Raw genomic sequence first — 14,353 nt, forward strand, 5'->3', positions numbered from 1 at the left:
TAGTACCCCCTTAATATTACAATTAAATTTGTATTATATGTGTATTAAAGTATTAAACACATGGATTTTATTTTAGACATTTGAAGAAAACCAAATATATAATTATTATCATACTCCTAGTACTATTGATTTGACTTTGAGTGTCTGAACTCAGGAGCCATAAATAAGTAATTCAACAATGGAAAAGTGATGTTAAACATATAAAGCATCTTTTATTTTTTCCAAGCATATAAGTTATCATGTGCACAATCACATTGATGCATCTGTTGCATGCATCTTAAGAGATAAGACTCAAAGGGTACCAACTCAAAATTGTCCTGTGTGTAATGCTATGGTAAATTCCCCCACCATATTGGTTTGTCGCTCATGGAGGACAAATAGTGTACCTCCAGCATTTATCAGCCAAAGCCTGTAACAGAACAATAATTGGCATCTTTTTAAGTGTTATAAACTGAAACTGAAACTGAAACGGAAACATAAAGCTTTCAAATGCAGTGCTTTTATAGTGTAACACAGAACACACTTAGGCATCCGAATTAGAGTTAGCGTCGTTATTGAGCCCCCTATGTGATGCCATTATACAAAATAAGTATTTTCATATTCCTCAATGTTTTCATTATGCTGAAAATTTTAATTTCAGTCCTTGAGACAAATATTACCAAAGACACTGATCACTTCTTCAGAGGACCATCACATATACTGTTAGTCTGTTACATGCATCTGTGTATGCATATATCCTAAAAAATCTAGGGTTTCTCATGATCTCTTTTTGATTTACAGAATTCAAATAATATTTAAAAACAATAAATCTGATTATAATTACAATTGCACTTATTATATTACATTAATAATTGTACAAAAAAAATAAACAAATAATTGGTCAAATCCCAAAGAACATCAGAAAAAAACCAAAAAATTGGCAAACTTGCCTACTGGCCAAACACAAAAATATATTGTCAAAATAAAAAAAGGCACAGAGGGGGAAAACATTAGCTGAAGTATTTTTCACCCTGATGTGGCAGTGGTGTTAACATGTTAAGGCATCTATTTCACGTAAATATCTGTAGCGTCTTTAAACAAATATGTGTGTATGCTAGCACCTTGAGCATACACTGGCAATTTGAAGCTGTGCCTAATGAAATACACACTGACATCACTGCCACATCAAGTGAAAAATGGTATCAACAGTTTTTAGAAATAAGGATGATATGCTATCCTATGGGTTTGTAAAATTCTACCTAATTCAACACTGACTTCTACATAAATCCTTCCCTGTTGATATGTGACATGCAGTCTGACCTGTATAACGTAAAACCCTACTTTAAACATGACATATGTGTTGAATTCAAGCCAGTAAAAATCTAGGAGGTTCCACAGCTTTCCAAACTAAATGAATCATGAAAATGTTGGCTTATTTCTCACATTAGCTATAAAATAATGCAGGGGTTTCAATCCTGTTATCGAATGTGGCCAAGTCAGACCATTCTTTTCAGGTTAACCGTTAAAAAGGCACATATTTACATATAAGGTCATTGTGCTTTACTGAAAGCTGCTGACCACTTTAGCTAAGACACACCTTATCAACCAAAGGATGTAGATGTATCATACAAGCGTAGAACTGCAGCCTATATATAGAATAAACATTGCAGCAAGGATCAACTCCCAGAGTTTCATATGGGGCAGACAGACCAATATTAAGCAAGTGCCTTGTTCAGGGGAATTTCAAACTAGTTCCAAAATTTTCCATTAGAACATAATCATGACACACAACATGGCATAACATAATCCATGATAATAAAAATATCCAACTCACCAAGGTCCTGACCATCTAAAAGAACACGGTGATATGTAAGGACAAGGTTACCTGCCCAAATCCTAGTATAAACATTTAGTAATTGTTGGTATTTAGTTCCTGCACAAACCTTTTTGGACCTTTAAACCAAAATTTTGGACCTTTAAACCATTATATGCATTTGTAGTGTTTCTTGACATGTATGGAGAACAAAATAGAAATATCACAGAAACTTGAAAGGGTAAATTGCATGAAAACTGACAGCAAAAAGTTGATGATTTTTCAGAAAACAGCAAAATATATTAAACTAAATGGTACCTGTTTTTGACACACCACATTTACAACAATGGCTATAATGACAAAATTTATAACTTTGATATAATTTTTTGAGTTGTTCATATTATACAGCTATAAAATAACTTTTATACTATTATAAACATAATAATAATACAAATAACATAATGATGTTGTAATATGAAAATAAAATAAATATACAAAATGATTGCTAACCAGAGCCATTGGTACAGTAGCAAATTAGTGCTATACCACAACAAAATTCAGCCTAGGCTTGATGATGTTACGTATTTATCCGATATACAAACTCACACATTTGTGACCATTCACTACAAACCTCTTGTAAAGTCGGCCCCCTGTCAATTTTGGTTTGGTTTTATATCATATTTTGAAATTGTATGTCTTAAGCTTTCAAATGATCATTTGACTTTAAAGGATATCCAAAAGCAGAGTAATGGTCAGTTGAATGTTACAATTCATGCACATACAAATACAACCTTCATGCACATTTTACACTGCAACACAAAATCAAATTTGCCACCTCTACGAGAGGTTTGTGGTGGATGGTCACATGTGATATGATCAAGCAATATGACTTTGATGTCAACTCAATTTTATCTCTTATATCAGTCATTTTTTGTTTGTAGCTTGGTTTCTCCAAAAACTGCATCTTTCCATCCACTTGTTAAAAAGTTATTCAAGGTTTAGTCATGACAAAAAACAAAAGGGATTAAAATCATTAAATAGGAAATTTCTACCCATTTTGCTTGATCACATCACATTTTATATCTTGTCTTATGTACAATCATGACCCATCATCATGAAGTGTCAGTTTTTGAAGTGTTTGTTGAGATTGAAATACTTTTACATCTAAGCAGTAGCCACTCTCTCATACTTTATACAAGTATTCATTGATAGTGAATTAGACATTTCCACATGATTACAATAGCACTGCCCAAGCTTATGAAGGTGTACATAACAAGGTTATAACTAGTCTTCAGCACTCCCAAAAGTTTTGTTCCAAACTGAGACAAACTGATTATCGATTCATGACATTGAAAGTTTTGGTGTTTCTAGAGACCCTGGGTCATTAATTTTGAAATGATATCGGCCTCAACAGTGAATGTCCGTCCATCAAACATTTGTGATGTGCATCTTCTGTGAGCCTATTTCAGATCATAATCAACCTCATTTGAGCACATTTTAAAATTAAAGTGCAAGTTTCATGGGCCAGTAAAGTAACTCTAGGGGAAGCCAGTCAGTGGGACGACTTTACAAATTTGCTTCCCTTGGAAATTTTGCCCAGTATGCCACCAATCTTGAACCAGTTACAACAGAATTTGGTTACTGCAAAATTCTGTCACAAATTTTGGTGAGTGCTAAAGACTTGTTTTAATTTGATTTTATCTATGCATTTGTCCACTAGCATGTATAAAGCATACAGGCTCATGCATATTTATGAGGTCCTCAATGTGATTGGGCAATTTCTGAGAAATACTGGAGCACTTCATTGATACTAAATTCTAACTTGACATTAGCTCCTGGATAACATCTTGCAATCAGGCCCTCTATTTGCTTATATTGACGGATGAACTCTTCTTGGAAGGAACGCCATGTTACCTAGCAACAAATAATAAGAGAAAAAATATTACAATTGTGGAAAGTGTAAAATTAAACTGTTTTAAAGGGATATACGGTCACTTTGTATATTTCAATTTTGTTTACAAGCAGTAGCGTAGCCAGTGGGGGGGTTGGCAGGGGGGGAGAGTGCCGCCCGAAAAAAAAAAAATGAAAGAAAAAGTGCCCCTCTGACAAAAAATGAAATAGAAAATCAGGAGGGCAAAGGAAAAGAAAAGGGGCCCCTTTTCTACCAAAATTCAGCCCGATCATGGGCCAAAATAGTGTAAAATAACAAATATTTGCGCACTACGCGTGCACATCGTCCCAATAAAGCCTTTTTTTGAAGCTCATGTATGTATGCATCATTGTATGATGCAACTGTAATTTTTTTCATCTGTGCCCCTGAAATTTTATGTTGCCTCCCCTGACCAAAAAAGCTGGCTACGCCTCTGTTTACAGGAGCTTTTCACACCATAAGTTTTACATGTTCAATTCAAGGAGAATGGTGAACAATGTCAACAAAAGAATTCCCTGTGTTTAAAGGCAGCACGATACTAATCATACGACAGAATAAACTGCACAAGTGCCCTTTATTCAAGGGTGCACCATTTTACTTAAAGATTATGAAGAAAACGGCTTTGAGTCCAATTCAACAAGAGGTTAGGTTTCTTTAATCACAACTTGCATACTATTGTCAAGTTGGTGTTACACTTTGGGTGTTTAACATCCAAAGTGTAAATTTTAAAAAAAATGACTGTATATCACTCTTGTTCTTTACATGAATTCAGGTTTTGTTGGAGTCAAAATGTCCATGTTTGTATTTATTTAAGCCTGTTCTGTGGGCTTGTTTTTGTTTGAATTCACACACTTTTTCTCACCAGTGTCAGTGTTTTATGTTAGTGAAACTGAGAGGCATCTGAGGTAGAAATTATTAAGAGAAATAAATTGTTGCTTCAGGTGTGAACTCAGCAGGATTTTGAAGAAACCCGAAGTGAATAGGGAAAGGTTTGATGGCCAACCACTGGACATAATATAATAGCAATGTGCCAGTTATGAATATAACATTATACAGCCACTTATTACCAATTAATCAAATGCGGCACTGTGATTCCTTCAAATACACCACATCTGCTTCAAACATTTGGGCAAATCTATTTTAGGATGACACAATAGATATGCAGGGTTTCAATGGGTTTGCAATCTCTTAATAATGTATCCACTACCAGTATTAGATACTGAGCTCCAATGTATTATATTGAAGTTGTTGAGAACCAGGACACATTATTTGCCTACCATGCATAATGCATCACAATACAAATGCAAAAAAAGAAAAACCTCCTTCGTGTAATTGGCCCCTGAACATGTTTCAAGCAAAACTACGTAACCTCTTGGCAGTTTTGTTTTAAACATGTTCAAGGGCCACGAGTACGATGGAGGTTTTTCCCATGTTATTCTATTGCATCACCAACCTGGAACAGATTTTCTTCTTCACACAATGTTTTCTCTACTTTCTTGCACAGACCATCTAGTCCCTTTTTGACCTGAAAGAAATACATATCAATATCAAAGCATTAATTATCCAATCAAAATCTACCTTCACGGATATCATAATAACATGAAGTCATTTTCAAAGCTGCATCAAGGAATGCTAAGAAGTTATGTTAACATCAGATAAGCAAGGTCTAGTTTCATTCTTTAATAAAGTACTTTTGTTTTTTAAGTCATTCTTCATGTTAAACCATTAGTTAGCTGGATATTGGGTCGAGCCATGTCCGCCAGGGACAACATTCTCAGGAGAAGCATACTTACCTCTTTGCCTGGATATTGCTGGATGACTTTCCTTAGTTCTTGTTTATTAAATGCCATCTGATAACCAACTTCTTCCTCTTTCACTCCCTGAGCAACTAACGTCTGCACTCCTTCAAAGAAACTCTACAAAATCAAAACATAAAGAGGTAACTATTTGGTATCGCTTTCTAATTGTCTCGAAAATGTGGGCAAAGAATGTAAAATTGCGTATAATTTAAAAATAACGCTGCTCAACGCATGAACAACAATATTCATCAAACAAGAATGATTTATGACCTGACCATGGTCAGGTCATTCACGTTCATGATCAGACTTCTAGTGCAGTCACATTTCACTGAACTACCAGACAGTTTTCCACACTCTCCTATTAATACACATAGATTTATGAGAGTTAAAATAGCACAATGTGATATAGAAGCTGGTTTACTAACCACAAAATAAATTAGCAGTATACCAGCATCACTAAGAATTGAACCCAAGCATGCAACCTCATTTCAAATCACTCCCTGTGACTTTGGCCACTAGTGAATCACTGGAAGAGTTTGGGGACTCATCAAGTGATTTGTCTCTCCTCAGCTGTTAATATGATGCAACCAAAAACAATGCGTGACTTGCAGGATATACATCCAATTTAATTTTGAACCACATAATCAACTTACATTAAGTTTATCCATAGGTCTCCCCAGTGACTCCTGTACATAGAGCTGCAAATGCTCTGTATACTTCTGTTTGGCTTCTTTCCTCTCATTCTCCAACACTGTTATCTTCAGACGGTACAGAACGGCATGCAGATGGTGGAAGTTCTCAAACATGACAACATCTCTGGGTGTTTTCTGGTGTTCCAGGGCTATTCTATGGATGCCTTTGAATTGAGCACTAACCAATTTTGTGTAAGCTTTGTCCAGGTCACCTCTGCGTTCTGAACCTTTGAATACCATTTCGGCTTCTTCCGCAACTTTCTGTGATAAATATATGAAAAGAGACAGGGTTTCTTAGATGCAAAATGGGCAAAATCACCTTAATCTCCCACACAGGGAGTGTGAATTTCAAATGGGGTTACCTGAATGGATGACTTCATTTGAAATTCACACTCCATGTATGAAAGATTAAGGTCATGTCTTCCATAGGGGGTGTATGGATTTCAACTGGAATAGCCCAATGCTCTTATTTCCACCCTATATCTCCACACCCACACTGATGCAACCATACCCATTCTGGCAGTGGCTGATGTAACTTTGATGCACCTATCATATATTTATCACACTATCAGTCTTTCAATATTTTTACTACCATTTTCTTACAATATTTTGGAACTCATCAGTATCTTTTATACCAACATTGGGTTTAAAAAAAAAAGAGAAATAAAGAGACTATCTTGTACTCTTCCACACAATTCTCAGGGTGAACAAGGTAGTTCGTCCATGTTTTTTATACCAACATTGGATTAAATGTTGTTCATGTTAGGTATATAATATCAACTCTGGATTTATAATTAAACATTGGCAAACTACCTTGTACAGAATGTTCACCCTGAGAATTGTGAGGAAGAGTACAAGATACCGTAGAAACCCGTCTATAAGGAATAGAAGCGACTGTGATGATAGCATATTTCACGCTAGCGCCCTCCACAATATTATATCATTATGGAATTTGAGCAAATCATTTACCGACACAAGCAGGTATACAATGTATTATTTTATCTTTATTTAGCATCTCACGAGCATAGCTCACTTGGCAAGGCATAAGACTTTGGTTCTTTAGATCGGAAGATGGTGAGTTCGAGCCTCATCACGGTCACACAAACTTTTATAAACAAAATATTGTTCAAACTTTTCATTTATATTTTCTTGCATTTTCTAAAGACTCCTTTCGTGATCATTTTTTTTCATATTTAGTTTAATTTATTCTATTGTTTTTCTTTTATTGTTTCTTTTCTTTGTCTTTTTTTTTCTTGTTTAATTTTATTTTTCTTTATTTTTCTTTGATTCATATAATATTGGCAGGATAAGGAGAGGAGGGAACGAAAGACCCATTCAGTGATTTGGTCATCCGGACGATCGTAAAAATCATCAAAATTCACCTTTGTCATTGTCATAGATGTGGTAACATGCTAGTGGTTCAGCAGAAAACCGTGTGACACATAATATACATTTGGCTACATTTTATTATACGATAAATACGAATTTATTAAACATGGTAACAAATATTCTCTAGCAGATCGGTTATACGATGGAACTGGTAGGCATAGGCCTATTATAAATTCGGGATATTAAATATCTTCCTGTGAGACAGATCTGCGCATGTGGTCAAAGGCGATTCCTTACTAGCCACAGACCGTCCGCTGGAATTAGTTGAACATGAACCATTCGCTATGGCTGTTGGTCGGACCTCTGGGACCTCTCATCTCTCCACATCGATTGTGACCTATAATCCCCGACATTGCACTTATGAACTCACATCCTCCTGTTTTATTCCAATACGCTGGCGAAGTTACGTAATAATCGGATTAACTACCATAGCAATAGGTGAAAACAATTTTTGAATATACCGCGTTATACACTGATACGTTCAGGCGGTACCTCTTCATTGAACCATATCATGCTGCACCTGTAAGATCTTTGAAAAGACCAGTATTGTATTCAATCTATGATTGCAGACATACACAGTACAGGTGATGAGTGTAACCTGCTTGTAGCGCAGCGCGATATGTTCAAAATTGTTTTCACCTATTGCTATGGTAATTAATCCGATTAATTACATAACTTCACCAGCGTATAATGGCGAATAAATTCTGACCATCACTTGGCTTGTTGGATTCGTCTATACTACAATTAGCTGTCGAGTGACGTAATAATCGTAATAACTACCATCAAGCAGATTGCACTAATCACCGCGTATGTCACCAAACATAGATTGAATACCACTCTTTTCATAAATACTAATCTTACATGGCGAGTGATTAGCATTTCTTTGACAACTATGGTTTAATGCATAGGTGCCACGTGAACGATGAAGTGCAGGGCTATATATTCGAAATTGTATTCATCAATTGCTATGGTAGTTAATCCGATTAATTACGTCACATCGACAGCGAATAGCCTATAGTATGGGTTCAAGTGGAACAAAAAATAGTGTATGTCCATTGCTAGCTATGGTAATTAATCATGTTAGTGTTTACATCACTACTTCGGTGAAGACAAGAGAAGTGTGCCTTCTCTACCAGCGCCTGTGATATAACAGGTGCAAGCGAAACAAAATTGAATGACCAGAATAGTTTCCTTTGTCAGATGAATTGATTGAAGTTTTTGAAGACACTCTATTCTTGATGGGACAATAGATTCAAATATGGAATAATTATTATTCCTCATCTATTTTTTTTATTGAAAAAACTGCAATTGTGGCAACAGAACAATATTTATTTTGATTTCATTTCAAGTAGAAACAAAATCGTGCTTAAGCCAAAAACGCACCCTACCTACCATTCCTCAAGAATTGGGATGGCACAAAGGTGCAACATAGGTTTTTATTGCAAAGAGGAGGACAGACAAGTAGTTACAACACATCTGTCTAACCGAGGGTTTCGCTATTATTTAGAATAAATGCTTTTACTAGTTTCTATAAAACCACACAATTACTAAAAAAAACTATAAAAAAACTAAAAAACACAAAAAAAAAACACAAAAAAAACACACCTAAAATTAAAAGTAGAAAGGTAGATTTGAAGAAAGATAAAAAGAACATGTCAAAAAGTTAAAATTAAGCGAGAATGAAAAAAGCGGAACGGTGCCGGACCATGCTCTCTTCAGCATGTCTTCAGTTCCAAAGTCTGACGCTCTATCAATTGAGCTATACGATCCTGATATCTGAAACAGTCGTTATTATGTCAATACAATTGATTGGTGTTACAACATACTTAGATGGAATGCATAGCCACCCAGTGCCAGTATATATTTGCTCAAACTCCAAATACAACAAGCAACCAATTTTATTGAGGGCGTTTCTTAGGTATATCCTTGTAGACGGGGTTTTACGGTATTCCCTTTATTTTCTAATGCCAACAAATCACACATGTCTGTATACATATTAGCTCAAACTGGAATAATGGCGAATTTGGGTATTAGAAACTTGCAGCAAGGTGGTGTTTTTGTTTATTTGAAAGGCCCCAATCAAGATGCTCGGTACATAATAATTAAAAATTACAAAGTGATAAAGTGACAAACTAAATTGGGGCATATTTGAGGTACATATACAACTGCAGTAACTCAATCAAAATAGCAAAGTTTTGAAAAAAATCAGTGAATCCAAAACTATTCTATTCATAATTCTCATTGTTTTTTGTTGTTGAAGATTTCCTACTTACCTCAAACTCTTTGACAAATGGTAGAATACCACACTTTTGTTTCTTTGACATCCTAGTTTCTTCCATGGATCTCACCATGTTATCCTACAGAAATATCAAAGTAAGAGATCCTTAGCTCAAGATTATCTTGCCTTCTCTCTTTTTCTCTCCCTCCCTTTTCTTCTCTCCCCTCCCTCTCTCACATTCTTTCTCTGTCCCATTTTCCTCTCCCTCCCGTCCAGACATCACTCTCTCTCTCTCCTTTCTCACTATTAGTATTACTTTCTTTATTCCTTTGTTGATGTTTAAAGAATGTTATATATATTTGAGTCATATATTCCAGTACTTACTATATACTTGTCAAAGTTTCTCTTGACTTCTACAAGACAATTAGCAAGCACCATACTGAGGTAGGATCCAGCCTGACTTGATTGAGATAACACTTGATGGCCAATTCTTACTAACATATACACTGAGTTACTGCCAACAAAGAATAAGATATGTGATGAATTGACAATGGTGAATGGAAAGATATTCTACAATTGGAAGGTATAGTATATGTATCAAATCTTGATGTGAGAAATACATATTCATACTACTGAAAACCGAGTACAGGAATTCAACATGAAGATATATTTGTAATTATAGGCTTTAGGGCATCGCAGCTTCAGTGGATCAAGTAGTAGTAGTAACTGTCAATGGCTTTGTAAAGACAATTTCAGTGAGAGACCACCTTTGAAAACAGAATTTATTTTTTTTCTTTTCTGCTGCTGTTTGAGCCTGTATGTGTCTGTCTGTACATCATGGTCTTCAGTTTATACCCTTACAAACTATCAAAATACATGTACAGCATTGTCATTTGGATAGAGTACATCTACTTCAAATTTGACCAATTCTGGTTCTGGTTAAGTCAGCATCTTGTACTTCACCAACTTTACCGGTCAAAGGAATATGTTCAAATTAAGGCTAACATAAGAGCATGTTTGTAGTGTGTACAAATCCTAGCTAATCTTATTTGTTCCATTATAAACTTAAGTTGCCTGTACATCAGGGTTCCTGCTAGGTCCAAATATTATGGGATCCACCTGCAAAATTTGAAATCTATAGGTCCCAAACAATTTTTGGGGTCTTTAGACACAAATTCTCACATGTTAATCTCAAATGATGGGGTCCAGCTGGACCCCATAATTTTCAAAATCTGAAAAATAAGGAGTCCCTTATGATTAAATTTACTGTGCTAAAAGACCCCAAAACTTGGTGTAGCGGGAACCCTGCTGTACATCTCTCTTAAGACTGTCAATGGAATGTAGCCTTGAAGACAGACAAAAAAAAAAGAACAATAACAAAAGAAAAATTCCATAAATTTCTTACAAGTTATCTACTCTTTCAGCAAAAACAGTGAAGTTCTTCATTTCTGTCTCTAGTGATCCAAATAGATCAGACATCACAGCCCTGAAATGAAAACACATTAAACGACAATTAATTTAATTAATAAATAATTTGAATAGAACATTACCATAATTCCAGGAGAGCATGAACAATATCTGAGAATAACACCTACCTTCATATCATGATATTGCGATAAGAGTCGATTTTGGGGCATGAAAATATGAACCATATACTGTCAGTAGGGTGCTACCCTTAATCTTAGTCATGTGTTATCATGTAATGGCATTTTTGGAATTGTTATCGGCATATTTGGAGTAACAATGGTATAGAAAGTAATTTTGCACAGTTCCTTTCAACTTAACTTGAGTATGATAAATTTGTATCAGCTTGCCATAGTGTGAGATACAGATTAACTATATTCTATGAAGTATTACACAATTTAGTTCCTTGATGGGGATAATATGAATCCAATCCAACATCTTCAAATGACTTTTAAAAGTCTCCCTTATCACTGTTACATATATGAGTATGAATTAAGTATTATAGCCAATTTGCTACTTCAATTTACATTATCATGAAGAATTAGACTTGTAAATATTTTGTAAACGTGGTAAACATTATACTTTACTGTAAAAACTTGATAGTTAGCATATGTGCTTACTATCAAATACTTTTAAAACATGCAAACATGAAGAGCCCCATCCACAAAAGTGTAAAGGGTTTTGAGGAAAACATCGATAAACATAGTGTGATGTGCCCTGAGTAATTTAATTTAATTTAATTATTTAACTTTGTTTACAAGCTGAAAGTATTTCATGAGATGGGAAACCCCTTGTATTTTGGAATTCCCCAAATTATTGTAAACAAAGTCAGAGCTATGTTTGGAACTTGGAAAGCCCCAGTTCATTATTGCACCACCAGGAAAGCCCCCCAGGAAGTGATGTAATGTGAATGTGTATAATTAATCTTGGGAAATCCCAAGATTGCAGCAATGTTGTGAAAATGTGATTGAAGTAATGGTTTATTAATAGATGATGGGTTTTTGCATGAGTACTGATATAAAAAGCTGGAGGTTTTTGTTGGGACTTTACAGAATGCCGTGGGAAATTGAGAAACTCCACATGTGTGTGATGGTCTTCGTGCTTCAAAAAAGAAGTGCATTTTAACCAGTTTATATAGCCAATAATTGAGCTAATTTTAATACAGCAACGAAGAAGACAGCGAGCACACAAAAGTGCTCTTCCTCATCAAAGGATTAAAAGTTCTTCTGTCAAATTGCTGGAGTTTGCTGGGTTTGTGAAGGCCAAGCATCTGTCAAAAAACAGCGGAGCTGTGTTAAAGAAACCTGTTCCCTGGAGAAAGAGAGAATGGTGAAAGAAACACCATTTTTGGAGAAAGCAGCGCAAGGAGATATATTTGTGGAGAATGCAGCGCAAGGAGATATATTTGTGGAGATAACAGCGCAAAGGAGATTGGAGAAAGCATCATCATTTTCGTATGAGGATTTTATACATGTAAGGATTTATAAGCGCAAGTGTACACTGGACTTATGAGGACAAGCGAATAAGGATATATTACATCAGTCGTCCAGAACATTGCAAGAACTCTAGGATCACCAACAAGAAGACAGCTGGTTAAGTAGTCATAGAGTAAAACTGTCATTGTGTGATTTTATTGTATATGCGATATTGTTATTATATGTACCAATCATACTCTGTTTTCAATTAAAGACTTAGATTTTGTTAGCTTAAATAAACAGTGTATTTGTGTTGTGCATTCGTGTGAGTTTGGGTAAAAGGTGATTTTGGCCTTGAGTCAAGTACGACTCGTAACAATAGTTATATACCAACAATCAAACCTGCAAATTTGTGTCTCAACCCCATTAGCTCAGTTGGTAAAGCGCCAGACTTTGGTACAATTTCATATTTTCAAAAGCGCTCAATAATAAGCACAAATGTTAACAATCAAGTTTTTACAGTATATTAATATACCACATTACAATATAGTTGAACTACAGATAAAATTTTGCAAGATTTTGAAGGCTAAAGATTCTCTACAAAGCTACAACACACAATTCTGAAGCTATACTGCATGTATATAAATCTATACACATGGATTTTGAGGTAGTGCTAACTGTTTCAGCCCAATTTAAATAATGTTCCCAGTTTCTAGAAAACCTGTGAACCAAAATCAAAGTTGTCCTCTTCTTTTGACCCGTATCTCAAGAATCACATGACCAACTTAGCTGTGAGGACAACATTTAAGTTCTTTGGAATTTAACAAACATGGTGACTCAGTTAGCAACACCTTATAGTCCATCTGTCTTCCTAGAGACAGTAGTGTCTGCATGTCATACATGCGAGATCAAAGGTGGTGTATCTGTAGGGTGCAGTCACTTTGTACCGCATCACACGCTACAGATGCGCCACCTTTTATCGTGCGTGTATCACTCATGAATGCTTCTGTCTGGAGGAAGCCAAATGGACTATAGCGACAACCAAAGGATATAATGTTATAATAATCAAGCATAACATACAATTGGTTTATATCCAAGCAAACCTTTATAAATGAAATAATTCTACTGCTATAAGCTTGGATGACTGCCATCTAACCATGTACCAAACACCATCAGTTGCAAGCTAGAGTCCATATATCTACTTCGAGTCACTGGTACTAGCTTTGAAGTTCAGCGTATTCTGTGTTAGCTTAGCATTATTTGGTGCGTGTACATACTTTTACGTACACAATCAACGTGCCGCATATATGTACACGCAAGAAACCATGATAAGCCAACGCAGCACACGCTGAACTTCAAAGCTAGGGCAGGTGACTCGAGGTAGATATACAGACTATATAGAGTCCTGGCTACTCTTACAGTGCAGTGAAGCAACAAGGTAACACAATAAACATAACAGAAAATAATATATGCAAGAATCCTAGAATCAGTCATTTTTCCTTGCTCTTGGATAAATGTTGAGTGCATATAAATGATAACAAATTTGTATTTAAATTTATTATATGTGGAACATGCAAAAGCCAAAAGGCTATGGGTATTAAATTATTAATAGTAAACTTATAAAAATATTAATTCTAATACCCAAAGTTACATT

The 14,353-nt window shown here is 35.3% G+C and overlaps 1 protein-coding gene across 1 annotated transcript in view; it reads right to left on the bottom strand.

Annotated features, from left to right (window-relative positions):
* Positions 1 to 211: 211 nt before the first annotated feature.
* The window catches only part of LOC140161258 (exocyst complex component 1-like), a 37,861-nt gene continuing 23,719 nt past the window's right edge, over positions 212 to 14,353 (bottom strand). The window contains 7 exon segments of the mRNA XM_072184719.1: positions 212 to 3,706; positions 5,176 to 5,247; positions 5,516 to 5,638; positions 6,175 to 6,474; positions 9,876 to 9,959; positions 10,205 to 10,334; positions 11,226 to 11,306. Coding sequence (XP_072040820.1) covers positions 3,554 to 3,706; positions 5,176 to 5,247; positions 5,516 to 5,638; positions 6,175 to 6,474; positions 9,876 to 9,959; positions 10,205 to 10,334; positions 11,226 to 11,306 — 943 coding nt within the window. The 3' untranslated portion in view covers positions 212 to 3,553.

The sequence above is a fragment of the Amphiura filiformis genome, chromosome 9 (assembly GCF_039555335.1).
Source record: "Amphiura filiformis chromosome 9, Afil_fr2py, whole genome shotgun sequence".
Lineage (NCBI taxonomy): Eukaryota > Metazoa > Echinodermata > Ophiuroidea > Amphilepidida > Amphiuridae > Amphiura > Amphiura filiformis.